The sequence below is a fragment of the Schistocerca americana genome, chromosome 8 (assembly GCF_021461395.2).
Source record: "Schistocerca americana isolate TAMUIC-IGC-003095 chromosome 8, iqSchAmer2.1, whole genome shotgun sequence".
Taxonomy (NCBI): Eukaryota; Metazoa; Arthropoda; class Insecta; order Orthoptera; family Acrididae; genus Schistocerca; species Schistocerca americana.
Window position 1 is genome coordinate 64,417,999 of NC_060126.1, and position 19,466 is coordinate 64,437,464.

General features: G+C 40.1%; 1 protein-coding gene across 4 annotated transcripts in view; it reads left to right on the forward strand.

Annotated features, from left to right (window-relative positions):
• LOC124625795 (phosphorylase b kinase gamma catalytic chain, skeletal muscle/heart isoform) overlaps positions 1 to 19,466 on the forward strand; it is a 137,489-nt gene that overhangs the window by 76,725 nt on the left and 41,298 nt on the right. For all 4 annotated transcript variants that reach the window (XM_047149243.1, XM_047149246.1, XM_047149244.1 and 1 more), the window contains 2 exons: positions 638 to 667; positions 753 to 859. In XM_047149243.1, coding sequence (XP_047005199.1) covers positions 638 to 667; positions 753 to 859 — 137 coding nt within the window. The remainder of the gene's footprint in view (positions 1 to 637; positions 668 to 752; positions 860 to 19,466) is intronic.

The following is a 19,466-nucleotide window of genomic DNA, read 5'->3' on the forward strand; positions in this document are numbered from 1 at the left end:
AAGGCTTAAATAATGCTATAAAATTGATAACTCTTAAAAATCATGAAGACAAGATTAAAAATATTCACAAAAATTTATTGTGAGAATGAGTCTTCTCAGAGTGCAAACTGGTAAAAAAATACATGTGTTAATCCTTTTCAACTGCATCACTAGTATTGTGAATCCTAATACTGCTCATTACAAACTCCCCTTGCTCGGTTGGCTGATTATGTGGTAGATAATTTTTCTTCTCTAAAACTTACATTATGACTCTTATCATCAAATAAATGAATAGCTGAAATCTAGAATGAATTAGATATTTTAAGGGTAGCATGTCCATGTGAACAAAGAAGACATGCTGTAGTCAGTGGGAATCAGCTGATTTCTGTCAGTTTAAACATTCAGTTGCTTCACATATGGTTTGGGAAAGTGTGACTCTCGCTTCCCATTACGCTGGAGTGGTGTTTCAACCAGATAAGAGACAATTTTTGGTGATTTGACGCGGCAAGTGTGTTGCCTTCGAAAATATAAACAAAGAAATGTTCTTTTAATAACTGTTCCAAATGCAGAATCTCTGTAGTCAGAAATAATGATAATTTTCAACCAAAAGTATAGATCTGCTTTATTTTCTATGCTAAATTTATGCTTTTTGTTTCAGCTGGGCATGTGGTGTCATCATGTTTACACTGTAAGTCTTCAGTTATTTAATCATGTGAATGTATACAATATTTTACTCTGACATTCTCATCACATTATTCACATATACTTTGCAGGTTAGTTGGCTGCCCACCATTCTGGCATCGGAAACAGATGGTAATGCTCCGCAAAATTATGGAAGGGGACTTTTCTTTCACATCTCCAGAATGGGCTGATATAACAGGTAAGCTTCACAAATTTATACTCTTGAGACATTTGATATTTCCTGCTTTGCTGTGGACTTGTTGTAACTATTGTTAACTCTCGTTAATTCAATATTTTCTTTTCTTTGGCTGCTCCTACTGTTTTACCTTTATATGATTTAAATTTTTGTATTGTTGTCAGTCCAAAGACGGATTTGATGCCGCACTCGCCACTAGCTTGTTTTGTCCAAGTCTTTCCATATTAGAATTCCATTCCATATTAGCATTGCTGTTGCAACCTACAGTTTTGGTCCCACCCCCCCCCCCCAACCCCCCCCCACCCCACCCCCTCTCACTGAATACCATATTAACTATTTCTTGATGCTTCAGGGTCTTCTATTCAACCTATCCCTTCTTTTTGTGAAGTTGTGCTGTAAAGCTCTTTTCTCTCCCATTTGATTCAGTACTTTTTCATTAATTAATCAACCCACCTTATCTTCAGCATTCTTCCATAGCAACACATTTCAAAAGCCCTTTGTCTTCTTGGCTGTAGTATATCTTTAGTTCTCTTAAACTCGGAGTAACAGGAAATAAAAACAGTGAAGAGAAGGTATAATGTTTTAGTTGGAAGGAAAATCACTTCAAATTTAATACTAGTGTACACAGAAGGTTTGTGAGCTCAAAAGGATTTTTGTTTCCGGGGGAGGGGAGGGGGGAAAATTAATTGCGTGAAAGACAGTTTAGGAAAATCACTAAAGAATTATTTAGGAAAAGAAGATAAAATCAATGATCTCCTCATTATAAGAAAAGAAAATATAACTGTGGTACAATACAGAAAACTTTTAAGTAGTAGTATTAAAGTGTTGCAGCACTTCTGCATGCTCGCAGGGGGGCCTACACAATATTAATCAGGTGTACCAGTTTCTTCGGCTCTTCAGTGTATATTCTCATGAAATTTTAACATTCCAGCTGCAATACCAGGGGAGAAAAAAATTATTTTGCATTTCTTTCTGAGCCTCCGTTGTGTTTTGGCCACTTGATTATCACTCTTTCGTTAGCCTCTGCTTTGTTGCTCGTTCATTGCCGGTTGCATTCTGTTTTCTGCCCTGTTTATATCTTTCCTGTATTTGTTTCAATATTTTCTGGAAACCCAAGTATTCTTGAATGTTTTTAAAGTCAGCCACTAGGTCCTGTGGTTCTATTTCTACATCATTAAACCAGACTCCATTCACGTAATTGTGTTGGTTTCCTCAATGAGTTATAGAGTTACAAGGGCAAAAATATCTCCAATATGAGCATAGTATACTTTACAATGTCGAGCTGGAAAAGTCGCTTGACTTCGGAATAGAGTTATTGTTTGAACTTATCCGAAGATTCAACTTCAGCATAGTACATGTGACCCCATTTTTACACTTTTATTTGTTCTGAAACTGTGATTTACTGGTACTGCTAGGGACACTGAGAAAAATAGTAAGTTGGAACTACTACTTTTCATAGGAAAGTACCATAAAGGTGTAATTATAATAATCATATCAGTGAGACACAATCCTATCTATTGAAGACATATTCAATAGCCTTCCTCTCTCATTTTATATATTGAAAAATACCAAGGCACATTATAATGAAGGCTCACTACTATCGGGTTAATTGCAGTGGTTGTCTGATCATGTACTTACGAGAGAGATGAGGCACAGATGAATTCAGTAGTTGGAGTATGCTTAGTTAAAAGCTGTGTCCACCTGCACATAAGGTTTATACATAACAGTTTAAGTCATTTCCATAACATTTCCTTGTTTTTGTGTTTAGTTTCAAATAGTCACAATAGGAATCCATACTATTTGTACGAGGGAGGAGGATAGAAAGAGGGGGAGAGGATGGTATCAATAAGAATTCTGTCTGCTGAATATAAATTGTAATAATGATGAAGAGAAATCGGATAACACACACACACACACACACACACACACACACACATTGTAATTATTTTAGTGGCATTCTCTTCAGATTATTATCTTCACCATTTCACATGTGTAAAATATAAGATATTATCTACCTCTTTTGAATTTGCAGCTCCTGTATTTTTTCCATGTTTGCAGTTAAAGTTGTTGGAGATAGGTTGTGCCTTTTATGCCAAAACACTGTTTCTTCTTGTTACCCAAACATGTTTCGGCACATCTGTGGGTTTTGTTTAATGAACAACTGTAAAAAGTGAACATATTTTGTGTTATAACTGGTGTAACTGTCTGTAGGGCTCATTTTTTTTAGATCAGTTATGATCTAAAATAGGTTCACTTTTTACAGTCCTTCAATAAACAAAACCCATTGATGACAGCACAGTGGTGCCAAAACATGTATGGGTAACAAGGAAAAAGAGTGTTTTGCATAGAAGGTGGAGCCAATAGCCAATAATTATCTACCTCCTTCATTAGTGTTATTCTGTAAACCCTAACTTGGTTGCTGGCACATTTACCTTTTACTCAACAGATGACACTGTAGGACTAAACTAAATGTTTGGAGGCACAGCTTAACAGTCAGAAATTGTTGCAAACTTTATTTCTGTGAGGGTGTGTCTGTACAAGGAAATGAAATGTCCTTTTGTAATTTACTTGGCTTTACTTTAAATTTTATTAACTTTTTGATTGATAATACTTTTCTGTAATACACTTTGACATAAAATGTGTCAGGTAAAGATGTGGAAACATCGTATCTTCTTTCCAGAATGAGATTTTCACTCTGCAGCAGAGTTTGCGCTGATATGAAACTTCCTGGCAGATTAAAACTGTGTGCCCGACCAAGACTCGAACTCGGGACCTTTGCCCGCGAAAGGCAAAGGTCCCGAGTTCGAGTCTCGGTCGGGCACACAGTTTTAATCTGCCAGGAAGTTTCATCGTATCTTCTTGTTTGCTTGCCTGTAAATAAAGAGAGAAATAAATTGAGAAAATATAATGACCAAGCATATAATATAAATTGTTAATATAATATGATTGTTAATTTTATACATGTCACAACTGCAAATTAGGAGTTTTCTGGGCCAATTTCTATGGCATTGGCATGCTATGAAATAGTTTTGCTGTGCTGCAGCGGCATAATTTATTAGAATGGAACAGACTTGGCAATAACGATCAGATGCAGTATAAAAACTGAAAAATGCCTGTGACTCTTCCTTATTTTCCATTGCAGAAATAAAAATTTAAAAAAAATGTTTCATGTAAGCTGTAATGATTGTTGTTGACAAGGGAAATAGCCATGCTTTTCCCTATTCAGAGGTTGGAGCCAAGTTTGTTCCAGACATCAAATGCAAATAAACAATTAACAAATGTAGTGCTTTCCATAGACTGTATTGAGGTGAAGAACCTTCACATATGTAGAACAAGCCAAGATGTACACAAAAAATAACTTAAACTGTATACTACCAAAAATAACCAGTTTTTTGAAAATTTAATTGGAAAGATAAAAATTCAACTCGACAAGCAGTGGCAGGAGAAATCTCATATAAATGGCTAAGGAAATGTGCAAGCCTTGAGATTCACTGGCTCCTTCTTCCGGCAGAAGGGTCGAAGGGAAGGCAAGAGGGATGAAGCAAAAGGATTGGCGAAGTGTGGTAAATTGGTAGAGTTACAGAAAAGTCGCCCAGAACTGTGGGTAAGGGGAGACTTACCATATGGGGTGAGAAGTCGTTCCTTCTCGTCCCGTTTGGTAATTCTCTCCTGACCTGATGTTTTAGGCGACTTTCCCATAACTATCCCAATTCTTCTGCTAGAAGAAGGGGTCACTGGCTCCAAAAGCATGCGTATTTCCTTAACTTTTTGTGTTTTTCTCCATAAATCTCGCACTGTGGTGACAGTCATGGGGTAGTGATATGCACATACATATATGGCAGTAGTACCACGTGCACAAGGTATTAAAGAGCAGTGCACCATCCACAGTGTGAAGAGTGTGCCAAAAATACCACATTTTAGGCATTATTTTTCACCACGGACAATTCAGTGGCCAACAGCCATCATTTAATGACCGAGAGCAGTGGCATTTGCATACAGTTGTCACTGCTAACAGACAAGCAGAACTGTGTGAAATAACCAGAGAAACCAGTGCGAAACATATGACAAATGTATCTGTTAGGACAGCATAGTGAAGCTTGACATTAATGGTCTATGGCAGCAGATGACCAGTGCTTTTTCTAACAGCATGACGTCGCCTTCAGCACCTTTGCTGGAGTCAAGACCATCTCGGTTGGACCCTATACGACTGGAAAACCATAGCTCGGTCAGACAAAACCCGATTTCAGTTGGTAAGAGCTGATGGTAGGATTCAAATGTAGCACGGACTCCATGAAGCCATGGGCCCAAGTTATCAAGCAAGGCACTGTGCATGCTGGTGGTGGCTCCATAATGGTGTGCACTGAATTTACATGGACTGGACTGGGTGTTCTGGTGTTCGCTACGTGGAGACCAGTTTTAGCTATTCGTGGATGTCATTTTCCCAAACAACGATGGAATTTTTATGGATGACAACACGGCATGTCACGAGGCCACAGTTGGTTTGAAGTACATTCTGGGCAGTTCGAGCAAATGATTCGGCCACCCAGATTGACCAACATGAATGCCATTGAACATTTACGGGACATAATCGAGAGGTTAATTCTTGTACAAAATCCTGCACCAGCAACACTTATGCAATTATGGGTGGCTATAGAGGCAGCGTGTCTATGTATTTCTGCAGATGACTTCCAGCGACTTATTGAGGCCGTGCAACATCCAGCTGCTGGACTATACAGGCGAAAGGAGGTCCAACACGATATTAGGAGGTATCCCGTGACTTGTCTCATCTCAGTGTATATTAATCCGTATATTGGATTTAAAAAACACTATTATTATACTGCTTAATGCTATCCGTGCTTATGAAAAAGAAATCTATTGCTTTGAAAAAATCTGATACCTCCTAAGATATACTAAATAGCTGCCATTTATCTTCTATTTACAGCATAATATTTACTTCATTACACTACTCTTTTTCAAAGAAAAAAGTTGCCTACATCTTTAAATACTGATTCCTGCCTACAATACATTACTCAGGATGTGTACACACTGGGAAATATGGGAAAAACACAGAACTTTGTTTCAACTGCAAAAAAGTGATACTTTATTAGAATTCTGGGAATTTTTATTGTTTTATTTTTCCATTAAATTTTTCTTATTTTGAGTGATAAGAACTGATACTTCATCAAAGAATTTTACTTTAAGTCATGATTGCAGAATAATACTGCAGTAGTAAAACATAAACAAGAGAATAACATCAAAATAAAACTTTAGATTCGAAGAAAATGTTGCATTTACAGCAACAAAACACATGTCCACACACAGACCTGCCAACAGCAAAATATGTCAAAGGCTTTAGGACAACAAACTGCTTTGATGAGCGTGACGTCACAACTGTGTATATTTCTATTGGACTGCATGAAAATATTGTGTATAGTTGTTGGAGAAGCGTTACTTTCAAAGTAACTTTCTTTTTATGCAAGATCAATTATATTGTGCGTGAGAATGTGTGATGAATTTCTTAAATCTTGGAGCATTTGACTCTCATTCAAAACTTAACACTTTAAGGACCAGCCACTTAGAAAAATTTCGGACTCACAAGACCAGCTATTTGTGCCATTATTTAAAATTTTATGTTGCATTTCTGTTTGATATATCTCAAAAGGCAAAATGCACTAAAAAGACCAACAGAAGATATGAAAGCTTAGCTTTTGTTGTAAGTATACTGTTTGTATATTAATTTAAACCATTAACTTTTTCTATTTGTGTGTTCACATTACTTAACAGTGATGTCTACTGGCTGGTTGTATCGTGTGTCCTATGCTCTGAATATCTGCTGTCATTGGCTGGTGACATCAAGTGATGTGAGCTATGACTGTCTAACAAATGCGCATCACTCAGCACAGTCTCAATTTCAGTGCTTTGGAAGCTACCTTTCTGTATTTAGTTTAACTCACATTTATACTTGTATAATAAGAAAGTGCGCATTGTCCGTGTTGCCACACGATAAACTTGTTTCCAAGATACGTAAGTTTTTGCTGGATTTCGTTTCTTAAAGTGCTAGGAAGTTCTACAACAGTTCATAAAATCATTACCTTTCAAGTCATTGATAAGTTTTATAGCCCCAAAGGAAAGTACACTGTCACTTCATCTGGAAAAAAGCGTACTTTCACACAGGAAAAGGTGTATTTCTAACCGGGAAATTCAAGAATTTTTTTCTTGTCCATTTATAAAACCCCGGTACTATTTCTCACACAGCTTTACATCTGTACTCTGCAAAAGGTTCTTCCCCTACTTCCCTTTACCACTTACTGGGGCTTCTTACCATTCAAGTTGTGTGTGACATGCAGGAAGAATGATAGCTTAAATGTCTCTGTGTGCACTGTAATTAATTTAATCTTCTCCTCGAGGTCCTTAATACAACGTACGTCCAGAAATTAAGCTCCGTTTGGTTATATAAAACAAACGTGTACAGATACAGAAAAAATATTTATTGTACAAAAATCTAAAACTGTTAAACTACTTTTCTACATAGCTTCCAAAATTTTATAGGCACTTGTCATAGCGTGGCACAAGTTTTTGTATGCCTTCTTCGTAGAAGGTTGCAGCCTGTGTATTCAAACATGGGGTAACATATTCTTTCAGCTTGTCATTATCATTGAAGTCTTGACCACCAAAGACAGATTTTACGTGTTAGAAGAGATGAAAGTCGCAAGGAGCGAGGTCCGGGCTGTACGGAGGATGATCAAACGCATCCCAGTGAAAAGTTGTTCGGTCACATTCGCCGTGTGAGATTGGGCATTATTGTGGAAAAAAACAACACCTTTTGACAGTAATCCTCGGCACTTGTTCTGTATTGTGCGGCGCAATTTCTTAATGTTCTCACATTAACCATGTGCATTCAGCAAAATGCCTTTTATGTCCCAAAAAACGGTGCACATGACTTTTCGAGATGTGAAGATTTGCTTAAGCTTAACCTTCATTGTGGATGAAGTGTGCCTCCATTCCATTGATTGCCGTTTTGTTTCAGAGGTGTCGTACGATACCAAAGTTTCATCCCCCATGACTATCCGAGAAAGAAAACCATCACCTTCTTCAAAAGTAACCACAGATGGGCGTCCACTTCGTTCTGACCCATCTCCTAACCATTGAATCACTCATAGCATTTTGTCTGTAAACCTTGCAGACTTGCCGATGAATTTCCTGTGGTTTAACTTTCTTTGGATTTAGAAAATGAATCGCAGATCTGACTTCACATGCGGCGGCATTTTCAATCACGGCTGACATTATAAAGAAGCACTACAAAGCACACGTCGGCAGCAGAGATCTGAAAATGGCATAACTAAATCCCCAGTAAATGCTAATTCTTGAAACCTTGTACTTTGGTTTTTGCAGGATAGTTTATATCTATATTCGAGCATCAGCCAATTCAGTACCTCTTTGACTACATCTAGTATCTCCAACAAACCTACTACAAATTTTTACAGCCAAGTATTTGTATGAGTTGTCTCATTCCAAGTGCAACTCACTGATACGGAGTGTTCAGTAAGTCTCTCCGCAGTGCCGTATGATTGATAGCAGCGCGTGACGTATGATTGTTTGCCTGCCTGGGTTACTTCCCCTCAAGTGGACTCTCCCAACATTCCACTGTTTCGTTTATCTCAGTAAAAATGAATATTCAATAAATTAATAACTTGTATTTCACCGAGTTTCATTTTGGTATATTCACTGTGGCATACGGCACGCGCGGCTAACAATTGTATGGCACTGCAGAGAGACTTTTTGAACACCCACTATTTACTTCTTTTGTGAAGTGCATAATTTTACATTTCTGGACATTTAAAGTGAGTTGCACCACTTTGAAATATTATCAAGATGTGGCATAATACTTGCGTAGGTTTTTCAGATAGTACGAGGGTTGAATGAAAAGTAATGCCTCCATCCTCATTAATTGGGTTTGGATGGGAATATTTTAATAAACACAGAAATAATCCTTAGAATGTGATCTTTAATTACCAATATTCATTTTTCCACATAATCACCAGCCAATTGGGTACATTTCTGCCAACAATGAACAAGTTTTCTGAAGCTGTCACGGAAAAAGTCGACTCTCTATTTCCGTAACTACAGTTTCACAGTTCTCTCAACGTCTTCATCAGAAGCATAATGATGTCCCCAAAGATCATCTTTCATTATCGGGAACAGATGGAAGTCAGATGGTGCTAAATCTGCACTGTATGGAGGATGCTGTATGGTGGTGAGATTCAGTCTCTGAAGTCTCAGTGGTTGCTGTCAAAGGATGTCCAAATCTTTGTTTGTCATGAAGGTCAGATGTTCCCGCCTCAACATCTTTAAACTTACCCAACGACGCACAGTACTCACATCAACACAATCACCATAAACTGCTTTCATTCTCTGATGAATCTCCTTTGGGGCAACACCTTCTGCTGTCAAGAATTTAATGTCTGCATGTTGCTCAGATTGCATTGACCAACCGTCTGCGCAGCATTCCATACTTTACACAGTAACAACACAACCGTTCAATGCCTGCCAACTGGAGCTGTAGAGATGAGGCTATGGAACAAGCGAGTACCTGCCGCGTACTAATGCTGCTAACTGCTGAAGAGTTAAGAAGGTGAAGGCATTACTTTTCAGTCAGCCCTCTTACTTCATTACAGATAACTGCATCATCTGCAAAAAGTCTAAGGTTAATGTTGTGTACCAGGTCATCTTATTATTGGAACAAACACTGCAGCTTGCCTTGCATTTAATAAAATGTTTTAATTCATGAATCTAGATATTCAGTTAATTTCTTAGCAGAGCAGCTCACTAGCATGCTTGTAATTTTGAACTGGATGGGTTTCCTGACTTCTTGCTTTATTTTAGCTGGAAACTTGTTTGGATACCTTTACATAAGAATACTTATCACATCTTTGAACCCTAAAAAACTGGTGATGTCTGTATGAAAATTATTTTTGTCTCTTATATTTTGTTTGTGGAAATCACAATTCAGTTGAAATTGATTTTTATTGTCAGCATAAAATGCTGACAATTGGGAAGTGAGTGAAAGACTTGAGAGATCCTTAAGGCCTCTGTGAGATATTGTACAAAGTACAGTTATCTACTTTACGCAGTATTCTTACTGTTTGCTTCTGCCAAATAAACTCTTTATTTACTGTTGGTGTACTGACTCAGAAGATAATTCCATAAGATAGCAAGGAGTGAACTACACAAAATATGCCTATACTCTTGTCATTAGGTCAGCATGTGCTGAATTGATATTTTTAATTAGTTTATTTGTCAATTCCATTTTAACTTGGAGGAAATTACATGCTGTGTGTTTCATTTAGTGTATGATCTTTAATGTCTACATCTGGTGCTATCAGGTATTTCTTCCTTGTTTAAAACTGCATAGCGCGAGTCTTTGTGAGATTTGAGTTGCTGTAAACCTCTTGCAGGGCTGTTCAGCTACGATCTAAGCTGTGTCTGGTAAGACTGAGTAGATTTCTGATTAGTACACTCTTTTTGGAACCACCCTTTAAAGTAATTAGAAAATCATTTATGTAAGTTAAGAACAACAGTGGGACTAGTGCCAATCCTTGTCTCATTCCACATGTTGTGTTTCCCCATGGCTGCATGTCTTGAACACAACCTGTAAATTAGACACTGTGCTTTCTGTTACGAAGTTAAAACACTGTCTGTACAAGGGGATGCCATTAACGGTATGACACTTTTGTTTCCTGAGTAGAATTTTATGGTCCACACAAGCAAATTTTTGGTAAGGTCACAAAATATACCAACAGTATAATTTTTCGTGTTTAGCCGTGCCAGGACTTCATTTGTGGGTCTTCTCTAGCTTTGTCTATGGAATGATTTATAAACCCCAAACTGGGAGACAGTTAAGTGCTCAGTTAAATGAGCCAGAATTCCATCATAGACTGCTTTCTGAATCACTTTTGAAAACAGGCGGAAGTGGAATAGGTCAGTAATGAAAGGTTGTTTGCAGATCTGTAGTTAATAAATGGTTGTTACAACAGTACATTTAAATGTCTGATGAAGTATGCTCTGAGTCATTGATTGGTTATAAAGATAGTTTGAGCATAATCCTGTCAAGTCAGCACAGGATTTTAATATTCTGCTAGAAACTTCATCATAGCATAACCAGCTGAATCACTACATTTTAGTGACCTGATGAATTTTGTGTACTCCGTAGGGGTTGTATTTCTGAAAATATTGTAAGTTAGTGGTACATGCAAAGTCATCACAAAGAAATCTTGTGCATCTGTGTTTGGTTGTTTGTTAGTGGGTCCTACCTTCTCTTCAAGTGTGCAGAAGTAATGAATAATTCGGAAGTGTTACCATGTTTTGCCTTTTTAATTTTACATTCCTGGTGGTAATGGAGTTCCAGGTGCTGGCTACAGCTTGTCCTCTGAGTTAGGTAGAGCTCTATCTTCTTCATCATCATCATCATCTTGGACAGTTTCCAGCCACTGGCTGGGTCTGTCGGGAACCCAAGCCTCTCCATCGTGTTCTGTCTTTCCACCATTTCCCCTCATCCACCTTCGTCCAGTTCTCTCCTCTTCTCGTCACACATTCCTTCACTCCCTTCACCCATCTATCTCTTGGTCTTCCCCTGGGCCTCTTCCCCTCCAATTGCAGATCAAACATCCTCTTTGGAATTCTTCCCTCATCCATTCTCTTCATGTGTCCATACCACTGCAGTCTTGATTTTTCTATCCTGTCCTGTACTGGTTCCTCCTTTAGTCTTTCCCTCACATACACATTTCGCAATCTGTCTCGTCTTGTTACACTCAACCTGCTCCTCTGGAACTTCATTTCACTAGCTTGTATTCTACTTTTGTCGCTTTTGTGCATTACCCATGTCTCACTTCCGTATGCCAATATGGGGACAAAGTAGGTTCGGTATATAATTCCCTTGGGTTTCTGTGGCACCTCCTTGCTCCAAATAAGCCCCCTAATGCATTTGAAGAACTGCCCTGCTTTTCTGCACCTTTCATTTATTTCCATTGCGTTTCCCTCCTTACTTTCAATCATGCTTCCCAGGTACTTGAAGTTCTCTACCACTTGTAGTTTTTCCCCTCCACAAGTTATATCCACATTTGGCCTATTCTTCTTCCTTGTTCTGACAATTATTTCACTTTTCTTTGCAGAGAAATGCATTCCATATTGTGCTGCCGTTGCCTCCCATACATCTAACTGCTCTTGCACCTCCTTCTCGCAATTTCCCCATAACATCAGGTCATCGGCAAAAAGCACTGCTTTCATTTTATGATCTCCAATTGCATCTGATACTTGCTGTAGGATTTCATCCCATTTTCCAGCTTGAACCATGCAGTACGTTCCCTCCCCACTTTCACACAACTCTCACTTCCCTCATACATTTTTCTGACTTTTCGTGTTATCTCTTCATCTATCCCTTTTGCATTCAGCACATCCCAGAGCTTGTCCCTATAGATACTGTCATACGCCTTCTCAATATCTAAAAAGGCCATGATTAAGTCCTTCCCATACTCATAGTGCCTTTCCTGCAGTTGCCTTACCGCAAATATGAGGTCCGTTGTTGATCTTCCCGGTCTGAAACCATACTGCTCCTCTTGCAGTCTACTTTCATTACTGCTTCTTATTCTCTTCTCCAGGATCTTTTCATAGATTTTTCCACAGTGGCATAGCAGGGTGATTCCTCTGTAGTTCTCACATCTCCTTTTATCCCCTTTCTTGAAGATTGGGACTATAATTCCTTTCTTCCAATCCTCAGGAATTCTGTTCTCCTTCCACACCACCCTCAGCACTCTGTATAGCCACTGGGTTCCTACTTCTCCTGCTGCTCGTATCATATCCACTGTTACTTCGTCCCAACCAGGTGCCTTGCCCCCTTTCATCCTCTTTATGGCTTCTTCCACTTCATTCCAAGTTAGATCATCAATTTCCCCACTATTATAATCATCTGCTGCCTTAGGCTCTCCATCGCTGTTAGTTACCCGCTTGACGGCATTCAACAGATCTTCAAAGTACTCCTTCCAAATCTTTTTGAGCTCATGCATTTCCTCCACAACTCTTCCATTATTATCCATGATCCTCAGGCACTCACTTCTGTCGTTCCTCTTATTTCTTACCATGGTGTAAAGTACTTTTTTGTTCCCTTCACTGTCCTCTTCTAACATTCTTGTCCATTTTTCCATCCACTTCTTCTTCTCCGCCCTTACTATGGTCTCTGCCGCTTTCTTGCTTCCTTTATATTTTACCCTAGCTTCCTCTGTTCGGGTCTGGAACCATTCTCTGAAGGCTTTGTTCTTTCGAAGTACTGCCTCTTTACATATGTTGTTCCACCATGGGGTTTCCTTACTTCTCCTCTTTGTGCTAGTTCTTCCGCACAGTCTCAGCTGCCTCAACTAGAGCCCTCTTAAAATCTCCCCATTCTTCTTCCACTGTCCTCTGATCTTCCTTTGGCAGCTTCTTCCTGATCAGTGTCTGGTACTGGGTCCTCCGTTCATCCTCTTTCAGCATCCATGTCTTCAACCTTTTCTCCTGTATGTCTGTTGCCCTCCTATCTTTTTTCTCTCTCAGGGTGGCTACCAACAGCCGATGGTCACTGTCTAAGGCCTCAGATGGAATGACCTTAACATCTGTGAGGCTGCTCATCATCTGCCTATCCACTAGTACATAGTCTACTACTGAAGTTTGGGACCAAGTTATTTTGTGGCTGCTTCTCTTCTTGTACCAGGAATTTGCGATCGCCAGCCCATTCCTCTTGCAGAATTCCAGCAACAATTTTCCTTCTCTATTTTGGTTCCCCCAGCCCTCTGGTCCCATTATCTCCTTGAATCCTTTCCTGTCTGTGCCAACATGTGCATTGAGATCCCCTATTATAATCTGATTACCTCCATTTAGCTGCTTTTGCATGTCATCTTCAAATTCCTCCTTCTCCTTTTTTGTACACCCCACCTGTGGGGCATATGCTTAGATGATTTCAATGCTTTTTCCTTTCACTCATACTCTGGCTTTTATCATTCGATCATTGATACCTTCCACCTCCTCCTGCAGACCCTCTCTGACCACTATTGCCACTCCATTTCTTCCCCTCTCATTCCCTATCCAGTACAGTTTACATCCTTTACTTAGTGGTTTTTCACCAACTCCTCTCCACCTAGTCTCAGCAAGTCCCAAGATGTCCAATTTCCTCCTTTCCATCATTTCTACAATTTCTTCTAACTTCCCAGTTAGAGTCCTTACGTTTAAGGTGCCCAGTCGTAAACCATCTCGTAATCCTTTTCCATTGCTTGGTCAGTTTCCTTTAAATCCGTTCCGTGATCCGAGGCATGTTCCCTGTTTGAAAGCAGTTGATTTATCCACTACTGGCTTGCTAGGCCTATCGCAGCTTCACCAGAGCCCCATTAGCCGTCACGTTTCAGGGTTCCCATAGGGCCGGAAGAAGAGAAATTTGTTAACATCGAGTATAGATTTAAGTGTCAGGAAGTCGTTTCTGAAAGTATTTGTATGGAGTGTAGCCATGTATGGAAGTGAAACATGGACGATAACCAGTTTGGACAAGAAGAGAATAGAAGCTTTCGAAATGTGGTGCCACAGAAGAATGCTGAAGATAAGGTGGGTAGATCACGTAACTAATGAGGAGGTATTGAATAGGATTGGGTAGAAGAGAAGTTTGTGGCACAACTTGACTAGAAGAAGGGATCGGTTGGTAGGACATGTTTTGAGGCATCAAGGGATCACAAATTTAGCATTGGAGGGCAGTGTGGAGGGTAAAAATCGTAGAGGGAGACCAAGAGATGAATACACTAAGCAGATTCAGAAGGATGTAGGTTGCAGTAGGTACTGGGTGATGAAGAAGCTTGCACAGGATAGAGTAGCATGGAGAGCTGCATCCAACCAGTCTCAGGACTGAAGACCACAACAACAACAACAACATAGGGCCTTCCCAGCTACCGTAGCGGTCCTGGGGCACACGAAGTCCCCGCTGTACATCGCCCCTATAGGCAGTCCCCTACTTTGTGCCGTTGCCCATCTCCCACGACTTGGACGAGGGGTTGGACTTATGGGAGACTCTATCTTCTTCGTACATGATAATTTAATCCCAGGAGTTATTCACCTCTTATTCTTGCTTCTGTTCCGTTTTTCCCTTATTTGGTGTAGTGCAAAGCAAGATTCGTATTGCTGTTGGAATATGTTTAAGAAAAAGTTTTCCATCTAGAATGTCACCTTTGTAAATTTCTCCATGATATTGTCCCCATAATTCTCTCCAAATCTTGTTATGAAGCTATAGTTTATAAATCTACGCTACAGTACTTTTCTTTTCTGGTGCATACCAACCTGATCAGTATATTTTATTGTTAGTATTTGACCATCTTGCAAAATCTGCAGAGTACTTTGTGGTCGAATATCTTCAGTCTCAAAATCACATGACCTGGGTAGCAGTGTATCTCACAGAGATGAATCCTATTCCTCTCATTCAAATGCTCACTTCAAATATATTCCTACTCTAATGTTTCCACCAGAGTGCTAATTTTGAGAAATCCTTTTACATTTTCATTTGTCACCACCTCCTGGAAATCTGACCTCTTTATATGACTCAATTTGATCTTTTAATCCCAAAACTAAGAACAAATTCTGTCAATTTCTTTTTGTTGAAATCATTTTAGTTAATTTCATGTGTGTGGGAAAGGGGGAAGGGGGGGGGGGGGAGCGAGTGGTCTGTGGCTTTGAAATTATGTTGTCATTGTTATTTTCCCAAGTGTTCCTACTTGAGTCCTAAGATTTGTGTTTATGTTTTTTATTCATTGTATAGCACCTTTGTTCATACAGTAGTGTAGTAGTGTGGCATTCATGGATTTGACTTTCTGTTGAAGAACCCCTTGGTTAGCTGGAAAGCCTTTCCAGTTTCTTCATGTGTGATAAAAGGTTACCCCTTCTGCAATGTTTGGTTCTGAATATTCTGAACGTTTCAAACAATGGAAACTTCAGGTTGCATTATCTACCGTATTATGAAAATGGTAGAGTGCTGCTCACAGTAAAGATGACACATTGAGTAGCAGACTGGTTCAAAGAAAAGACTGACACACAGAGATCAGTGGCCCTCAACCATCGACCTGCTTGTGGCGAGGTTCTACTATCCCCTTCATTTTAGCACGCTATTTGTTTGATGTAAATGATAGGGAGTGTGTCTGAGGGAGTTACCTTTCTGCAATGACCTGTTAAAAAGAATCTTTATCACTGGAGGACGCATCTTCACTTGACGTGGAACTGGTTGTGACTTAATAAGAAGCATTTGACAGCCAGTGCAAATAATTTCATCCAAAATCTTTCAGACAGGAAACACATACACATTCACACACGGAAGTGTATATCTCTCTCTCTCTCTCTCTCTCTCTCACACACACACACACACACACACACACACACACACACACACGAGACCACTATCTCTGGCTGCTCCAGCCAGAATGCCACTGCATCAAATGGAAGCAGCAATCGAGTGGGACAGGAGGGAAGGGAGAGGGATAGCAGGATATGGATGTGGGGAAAGGAGTGAGTGTTGCCAGGTGGAGCTTGGAGGCACCATAAGGTGGCAGGCCAAGGCTGCCAGGTGTAAAATTAGGTGGCAGTGGTGTAGGAGGTGGGGGGGGGGGGGTGGTAAGAGAGCAGCGTACAGTGAGTGTGAGAAGACTTGAATTGGGCGCGGAGGTGATAGGACAGAGGGGATGGAGAGGATGGAAACTGTTGGGTGGAGACTGGGGGGAAAGTACGTTACCCTGAGTTGTTGGATGATTAGGGGAGCTGAGACTATATTGTAAGGAATTCGGATCTGCACAGTTAAGAAAAGCTCTGGAAGTGGAGGGGTGGCTCTAGAGGCCCAAGTTGTAAAGCAACCATTGAAATCAAGCATGTTATGTTCAGCTGCATGTCTTGCCACAAGATGGTCCACTTTGCTCTTGGCCACAGTTTGGCAGCTATTTCATCCTAGTAGACAGCTGGTTGGTAGTCATACCAATATAAAAAGCTGTGCAATAATTTCACAGTGCTGATATGTGACATGGCTGCTTTCACAGGTGGCCCAATCTCCGATGGGGTAGGTTAAGCTCGTGGCAGGACTGAAATAGGAAGTGCTGTGTTGGTGGTTTGGGCAGGTCGTGCAACTGGGTTTTCCACAGGAATATGATTCGTGTGGCAAGGGGTGGTATTGGGAGTGGCATAGGGATGGATATTGTGGACATCATGCGGGCAATGGAACACCACTTTAGAAGGAGTGGGAAGGATCTTGGGTAGCTGGGTAGGATGTCCCTCATTTCAGGACATAACAATAGGTAATCAAAGCCCTGACAAAGGATGTGGTTAATTTTTCTAGTCTGGGCTGGTACTAGGTGATGAAGGGGGCAGTCCTTTGTAGCTGATGTTTGGAGGGTGATTGAGGATTGGGGGGGGGGGGGGGACGGCATGGGAGATTTGTTGTCGGTCTAGGTCTGGGCAATAGTGTCTATCTGTGAAGGCCTCTGAGACCTTTGGCATACTGGGCAAGGGAGTTCTTATCATTGCAAATACATCGTGGCCAGGCTGTATGGGAGGGATTTTTTGGTGTGAAAGGGATGGTAGCTTTCAAAATGCAAGTACTGTGGGTGGGTGGTGAGTTGAATGTGGACAGAGGTGTGGATGGAGCCATCAGAGAGGAGATGGTCAGCCTCCAGGAAGGTGCTGTCCTGAGTTTAGGAGGACCAGGTGAAGCAGATGGAAGAGTTGTTGATGCTGTGAAGGAATGAGTATAAGGTGCCATGGTCATGAGTCCAGAGCTAGATGTTTCAATTTTCTAATTCTCTTCAATTTTCCTTAGTCTACTTGTAGCTCACATGTTGGCTGTTAAACTGGATTTTTTGTTCCAACTGAGATTTGTAACTTCACCCTTTCAACTTTTACCCGAAGCTGGCTGATTTGCGTAGTGGTTGAATCAGGAAAATAACTTGACTTTTGAACTCTACTAAGCATTGGAGTCGATCAGTTGAGACATAGATCTTGAGCATCAGGTGTGTTTCCTATTTAACATATGTCCTACACATGAATGTCCTTTCTTCTTAGTACTCTCCCAGATGTGAAAAGAAAAAAGGGAATTTTGGGTTGACATTCTACTGACCATGTCATTAGAGGTGGAATGCAGAGGAAATCAGTTGTATTTTAAAAGGAATCATCCCAGTATTGGCCTCAAGCATTTTAGGCAAACCACAGATGATTTGATTCTGAATGGCGAAATGGGGACTTGGATTGGCATCCTCAAATGTGAGCTCAGAGTCTCACCCACTATTCTGCCTTACTCAGCCCCAGTTGTGGACCTAGCTGCTACTCTACTCTGGAGAGAATTTGATAGAATTTCGTGGAAATGGCTCAGTAGTTTCTTATCTTTCTTACAGAGTGGGAGGAATGAAGAGCACATACTCAACCATTTGGAAGATCTTGGTTTTTCACATCTTTTAAATGAGGCCCATAAGCCTTGTTTTCTCATATATTTTTAATAAGGCCCACAAGGCTATCAGCAATTTGTCTCCAGCGTACTCTCTTGTACTGTTAATTCTTTATCCTGTGCATTGTTGTTGAGGAGTAAGTTTATCCTTTTTGGCTGAAGATGACTCGGAATGGACACCTGCATTTTCTTAAAGTACTTTGTTGTCCAGTGTGCTGGTAGGTGTTGAGGAGTGGCTTAAAATAATTTGTCAGGATTTCACAGTTTTCATAATCACTGTGATCTGCTCTAGTGTCTCTCTCTGAACTGTCACATTGGCATTAGATGGTAGACTGGGCAAGGTTGTATTTTCAGTAATAAAGTAGTTCAGTTCTCCCCACCGCTCTCTCAGCCTTGATGTTCTGTCCAATCTCAGTCAACTGGATGGTGGCAGTTGTGTTGGCAGTATTCCCCCCACCCTCTCATACCCTCACATTTGTTTTGCAGTTTCAGCCAGAGCTTTTCACAGTTGCTTCCTCTTTTTCAAACTGATGGATTCCATTTCATGAATGTGCACTGATTTTCCTGCTCTCTTTTGGGAGATGGCTGACTTTGATTAATGATGACACAAATCTAAGTTGATATTTTTCTGATCCTTCATACTCTCTCTTACAATAGCACTGTTGTCAATTTGGAACTCAACATGGTTGGTTGAAATTAAGGTAGGAAGAAATCTATAAATTCTGAATTCAGTTTGAAAACATTATTAACTCCACAAGTTTCCCTCTGTTGTGCTTTAAAAGTTATTCAACTCACTGTAGAACGAAGTTGTACTAAAACTTCCTGTCCCTTTTCAAGCAATGTTCTGAAATCCTTCAGCAGAATGACTGTGTGTTTCTCTGGAGATCCTTAAAAACATATTTTCCTGGAATCTTTGTGATAAGTTTAAATGTTACTTATCCAACTGACAGATTCCTTTCTTCATATCTTTTCTTGGAATTTCTTATTTAGTGCACAATACAACCACCCTTACAACAGGTCAGTATGCAAAAATATTTACTTTAGTAAACTGCAAAACTACAAGGAAGCAGATTGACTGGCCTAAATTTACCATCAGAAGGCAAATTCCCGTACCCTAATATACACAGCTAAAAG